The sequence below is a fragment of the Pecten maximus genome, chromosome 11 (assembly GCF_902652985.1).
Source record: "Pecten maximus chromosome 11, xPecMax1.1, whole genome shotgun sequence".
NCBI lineage: Eukaryota > Metazoa > Mollusca > Bivalvia > Pectinida > Pectinidae > Pecten > Pecten maximus.
The window spans coordinates 27,100,346-27,107,213 of NC_047025.1; the positions used below are offsets into that span (position 1 = coordinate 27,100,346).

Below are 6,868 nucleotides of genomic sequence, written 5' to 3' on the forward strand. Positions count from 1 at the left end.
GGTCCTTATTATCCTTGTACTTTTCATAAATTCCCATACAAATCTATATTTTGTTCGTATCTTATTTCGTTTTATCGATTTTGAGTTAGAATTACGGTGATCATTTCTGTATTCTCTGTTTTGTTATCTACCCTTTATGAGTTAAGCGAAATATGCCAGTGTATATTTTATAAAATATGCACGTCCCAAAAATGTTTCGAGAGAATACGTTGAAATTAAGACGATCTTGAAAAATAGCCCAACCAAACGAAAATGAAAATATAAAATCATTACAAAAAAGATTAAAACCGTAGGACATTTTCCTGATTTAATGATATTTTAATCACATCTCTGTTGGTAATATACTAGTAATTTGTTTTACCACCATGCGTTAAAAACAACGGTATATACGAAACAGCTGTAAATCATTCAATATAGTCAACGACTTTCTCGTAACTGACATTTATATGACAGGAACGTGGCGAATATTTACTAAAAATTTCAACGACTACCGTTTGGATTCAATTTGTATAAAAGTACATTCCACGACCATATCTTAGCTTCAGTTATAACAATCATATTAGGCACTGTACAGTGTCGTGTTTGATGGTTAGTTTATATGTTTGACGTGTTTATTACTAGTTTGTTTAAAGTGCTTACAAAAATTAATTCAGTTTTCTTTATAAAAAAAAAGGAACAAAAATAAAAGTACCAGTACAAAATAAGGTGTCTCCAGTCCCAGTTATAAAGACATTGATCTAAATCGTTATATAGGATAGGCAGTATGGCAGAGAAGCCGATTAGTGTATAAATAAACATACGTAGTCTGTGTAGTTTTGGTTAAGTATCGCTTTTAACTCAACACATGGAACAGAAAGCGTACAAAGAGTATACAGCATTCTTGGAGAATAAAAAGCACATTAAGTGTACAAAAACGGACAGAAAGTGTACAGAAAGCATAAAGTATTCTTCGAGTATAAAAAGCATATTAGTAGTACAAAACGTACGGAAAGCGTACTGAGATCATACAATATTCTTGGAATATTAAAGACATAATTATTAGCTTTACAAAAATCCTGAAGAACCCGTACAGAGGGTAACCAATATTCTTCAAGTATAAAAGGCTTATTATGTGTACAAAAATGAACAGAAAGCGGAGAGATGGTATTCTATATTCTTGGAGGGAGTATAAAAGGCATATTAGGTTTACAAAAACGTACAAAAAACGTACTAGGAGCATACGATATTCTTGGAATATAAAAAGCATATTAGGTGTACAAAAAACCTAAAGAACGCGTACAGAGGGCATACTATATTCTTGGAGTAGAACATGCATATTAGGTGTTCAAAACCCTTTAGAAAGCGTACAGAGGGCATACGGTTTTCTTGGTGTACGGGGGTATAAGAGGACTCAGGGTTAAATTTAGCCCATTTATATTTACCGTTTATTGGTGAATTTACCCAGTGAAATCGTTTCCTCTGGCTTTCAACATTTCCCTGCAAGCACGTAAGAATTCCCTAAATGACATTTCAGCCACGCAAATATTTGTTATCAATCATGTTGCCAATAATCTCCTATACTTTGTCCTGACAACTTCATTTGATTTTTTTCAACTTTATCAAATCAAAACCAAATCATCAAAAGCATGTATCAGATACTATATATATAAAACACCTATGCATAAAATTTAGAAAATTAGCTTGGAAAGCCTTAAAATCATATTTCGCTGGCTTGGAAATGGCCCCCAACTATGTGGTGTTCCGCCGGACCTACTTGAACTGGATCAATGCCATACTCAAGATGGCCGCCTGTTTCGATTGTGCCAGTTTGTTTCCTCCCAGTATAAGATCCCTTTTGCGCGAACACCGACAAATGAGAGTAATTAATATATAAACTTGTTGAAGTACGTTTAACAGCTATGAATTTAATGAAGCTTAGCTATATGTAGTAAATATCCTACGCACGTACATTTATATTAGGAGAAAGAATAGATCAATAAGACAACTTAATGCCAAAGTTCTAAAATCTTCTTTTTTTTCCAAAAAGTCTTATGCTTAATCTGCAACTGTTGTACATCTTCCCCTTTACAGGAAATATAGAATTAGTTTAATCTTAACTTCAAAAATCTGCTGAATAATTCAAGAATCTGCGCCGGAGATACACAACAGCGCTAAACCTTTACCCTAAGTAAGATTTAGATGTCTGTGGAACAGTGTAGATAAATAGTGGGATCGCAAGACATATTTAAATCACTTGCATTTTAAAACATGCCTTTGGCATGCGTACAACATGGAACAAATAAGTCAGACAAGTGTTTACAAGCTTAAAGCTTGTTTCACATTCCTTTTCAATTTGGATGTTTTTGTAATTGTGTTGACTTAAAGAATGAAAAATGCTTACATGTAACAGAAAGAAAGTGCGTGATAAAGACATTTAGTTTCGAAAGTGCATCAAACACTACAGAAAAAAAGTCCCACCAAAGGGAGAGAATTCATCATGAGTATATTGCCACAAAACCCAAAGATATGTATAATTATGTAACATTAACATTGCATTTTGAAGAAGTCGAAACATGCTTATATCGACCTACGAATAAGTATTAACTGAGAACGAGGTCCGAGGTCATTATGTGTTCTTAGTTCAGATAAAAGCATGCATCAACCGAAATTAAAATGTGGAAAAAAATGAACGAAACTACCCTTTCAATCAGTATGACCTTTTACCAATTATATGCATAAAAAACTGTTTGTTTGCTTGTTTGTTTGCTGGATTCATCGCCCCGTGAACAGCCATTTTAAGGCGGGAGTCTCCTTGTATTAGTTGTTGACTACTTCACTGAAAAACGTACTGGAGTCCTGTCACATGCCATCCAGAGCAATAAGGGTAAAGTGTCTTGCCTTAGGACACAACCCCGACAGGACAGACCGGCCCGTTTCTCAGCGTCCCGAGAAACACAAACCGACAAGGGAGAATCGAACCACGCACCTCGGATTCACCTACGTGGCCGGCGCTCCTACCGGCTGAGCTATAGTGGCCCTTGGCGGATGACTTAACATGTCTAAAGAAAATCAAATAATATTTATCGTAACTTGTACAGAATACATAATGCATGCATGCAGTTATTGGCCAAGTCCATCTACACTACAACTAACTACAAGGATTATGTTGTCGCAGTGATTTTTCACTCAGTTCGAAGATAACATGCATATGTTACTTAGTTCATATTTATTGGTGTAAATATCCAGATTACCTTGCCATAAATGTTGTCGAATTCCAATGCATTATACTTGACTTGCTTGTCACGCACATACATTATATAAAAAGTCTTCAACAGAATGAACATTTCTGTGTTTATGTTTGACAGGTGCACTAGTCGCTAACTTTGTCGCTGTTAGACCCTGAAGTCTTAGATGTTGTCAGCATTCTCTTTAACATATTTGAATACGTTAAACCAAGGTTTGACAAATGTCACCTTCATTGTTTACGCTGTATCCAGGTCGGCGAAATGCTTGTTTCAAACGTCCAGAGACATGGAGCGGTCTTGTGAACTGGATGACACAGATATCGAAAAATAAACGTACGATACACTATTTTATCAACTTTTTTCGAGAAGCAGGAATCAATGTTATTATAGGGGATCATGTGACTTGTTTTCCAACCATTGAGAAATTGTAAAACAAAAAAATGATAATGATAATAAAAAAATATAACGTTATCACTCGTCAGCTGTGAAAGACCATAATGCCATAATATAGGACGTATAAATAAAACATCATAAAATACTTGTGTCTTGTAGAAGATATTTTGTATTATATTTATCAACAACATTTTCAGTTGAAAATATACCATGAGGAACCAATATATAAATCAACACGATTTAAAATGCACTCCCTCTCGACCTATCATCCTATCGAACTATCCTCCTGTCGACTTATCCTCCAGCAGACCTACCCTACTGCCGACCTATCCTGCTGCCGACCTATTCTCCTGCCGACCTATCCTCCTGTCGACCTATCCTTCAGCAGACCTATCCTCCAGACGACCTATCCTCCTGCCGACCTATCCTCCAGCAGACCTTTCCTCCAGCAGACCTATCTTTCTGTCGACCTATCCTACTGCCGACCTATCCTACTGCCAACCTATCCTACTGCCAACCTATCCTCCTGCCGACCTATCCACCTGCCGACCTATCCTACTGCCAACCTATCCTCCTGTCGACCTATCCTCCTGCCGACGTATCCTCCTGCCGACCTATCCTTTAGCAGACCTTTCCACCTGTCGACCTTTCCTACTGCCGACCTATCTTCCTGTCGACCTATCCTTAAGTAGACCTATCCTCCTGCCGACCTTTCCTCCTGCCGACCTATCCTACTGCCGACCTTTCCTCCTGCCGACCTATCCTACTGCAGACCTATCATCCTGTCGACCTATCCTTAAGCAGACCTATCCTCCTGCCGACCTTTCCACCTGTCGACCTATCCTACTGCCGACCTATTCTCCTGGCGACCTATTCTACTGCCGACCTATCCTCCTGCCGACCTATCCTCCTGCCGACCTATCATCCTGTCGACCTTTCCTCCTGCCGACCTATCCTCCAGCAGACCTATCCTCCTGCCAATCTATCATCCTGCCGACCTTTCCTCCTGCCGACCTATCCTCCTGCCGACCTATCCTCCAGCAGACCTTTCCTCCTGCAGACCTATACTACTGCCAACCTATCCTCCAGCAGACCTTTCCTCCTGCCGACCTATACTACTGCCAACCTATCCTCCTGTCGACCTATCCACCTGCCGACCTATCCTCCTGCCGACCTATCCTCCAACAGACCTTTCCTCCTGCCGACCTATCCTACTGCCAACCTATCCTCCAGCAGACCTTTCCTCCTGCCGACCTATACTACTGCCAACCTATCATCCTGTCGACCTTTCCTCCTGCCGACCTATCCTCCAGCAGACCTTTCCTCCAGCAGACCTATCTTTCTGTCGACCTATCCTACTGCCGACCTATCCTCCTGCCGACCTATCCTTTAGCAGACCTTTCCACCTGTCGACCTATCCTACTGCCGACTATCCTCCTGTCGACCTATCCTCCTGTCGACCTATCCTCCTGTCGACCTATCCTCCTGTCGACCTATCCTCCTGCCGACCTTTTCACCTGTCGACCTATCCTACTGCCGACCTATCCTTCAGCAGAACTTTCCACCTGACGACCTATCCTACTGCCAACCTATCCTCCTGTCGACCTATCCTACTGCCAACCTATCCTCCAGCCGACCTATCCTCCTGTCGACCTATCCACCTGCCAACCTATCCACCTGCCGACCTTTCCACCTGCCGACCTATCCTCCTGTCGACCTATCCTCCTGCCGACCTATCCTACTGCCGACCTATCCACCTGCCGACCTATCCTGCTGCCAACCTATCCTACTGCCAACCTATCCACCTGCCAACCTATCCACCTGCCGACCTATCCTACTGCCAACCTATCCTCCAGCAGACCTATCCATCTGCCGACCTATCCACCTGCCGACCTTTCCACCTGCCAACCTATCCACCTGCCGACCTATCCTACTGCCAACCTATCCTCCTCTCGAACTATCCACCTGCCGACCTATCCTACTGCCAACCTATCCACCTGCCAACCTATCCATCTGCCGACCTATCCACCTGCCGACCTTTCCACCTGCCAACCTATCCACCTGCCGACCTATCCATCTGCCGACCTATCCACCTGCCGACCTTTCCACCTGCCAACCTATCCACCTGCCGACCTATCCTACTGCCAACCTATCCTCATCTCGAACTATCCACCTGCCGACCTATCCTACTGCCAACCTATCCTCCTCTCGAACTATCCACCTGCCGACCTATCCTACTGCCAACCTATCCTCCTCTCGAACTATCCACCTGCCGACCTATCCTACTGCCAACCTATCCTCCTCTCGAACTATCCTACTGTCGAACTATCCTACTGTCGAACTATCCTCCTCTCGAACTATCCTACTGTCGAACTATCCTACTGTCGAACTATCCTACTGTCGAACTATCCTACTCTCGAACTATCCTCCTCTCGAACTATCCTACTGTCGAACTATCCTACTGTCGAACTATCCTACTGTCGAACTATCCTACTGTCGAACTATCCTCCTCTCGAACTATCCTACTGTCGAACTATCCTACTGTCGAACTATCCTACTGTCGAACTATCCTCCTCTCGAACTATCCTCCTCTCGAACTATCCTACTGTCGAACTATCCTACTGTCGAACTATCCTACTGTCGAACTATCCTCCTCTCGAACTATCCTACTGTCGAACTATCCCTCCTCTCGAACTATCCTACTGTCGAACTATCCTACTCTCGAACTATCCTACTGTCGAACTATCCTCCTCTCGAACTATCCTACTGTCGAACTATCCTACTGTCGAACTATCCTCCTCTCGAACTATCCTCCTCTCGAACTATCCTACTGTCGAACTATCCTACTGTCGAACTATCCTACTGTCGAACTATCCTACTGTCGAACTATCCTCCTCTCGAACTATCCTACTGTCGAACTATCCTACTGTCGAACTATCCTACTGTCGAACTATCCTACTATCGAACTATCCTCCTCTCGAACTATCCTACTGTCGAACTGTCCTACTGTCGAACTATCCTACTGTCGAACTACCCTCCTCTCGAACTATCCTACTGTCGAACTATCCTACTGTCGAACTATCCTACTGTCGAACTACCCTCCTCTCGAACTATCCTACTATCGAACTATCCTACTGTCGAACTATCCTACTGTCGAACTATCCTACTCTCGAACTATCCTACTGTCGAACTATCCTACTGTCGAACTATCCTACTGTCGAACTATCCTACTGTCGAACTATCCTCCTCTC

General features: G+C 42.4%; 1 protein-coding gene across 1 annotated transcript; it reads left to right on the forward strand.

Annotated features, from left to right (window-relative positions):
• Nucleotides 1-3,827: 3,827 nt before the first annotated feature.
• On the forward strand, nt 3,828-5,186 carry LOC117338526 (mucin-2-like). The gene has a single exon (XM_033899881.1). The coding sequence runs from the start codon at nt 3,828-3,830 to the stop codon at nt 5,184-5,186; it is 1,359 nt and encodes a 452-aa protein (XP_033755772.1).
• Nucleotides 5,187-6,868: the final 1,682 nt, after the last annotated feature.

Coding starts and splice junctions, on each gene's coding strand:
- LOC117338526 (XM_033899881.1), top strand. CDS start 3,828: ATGAGGAACCAATATATAAATCAACACGATTTAAAATGCACTCCCTCT.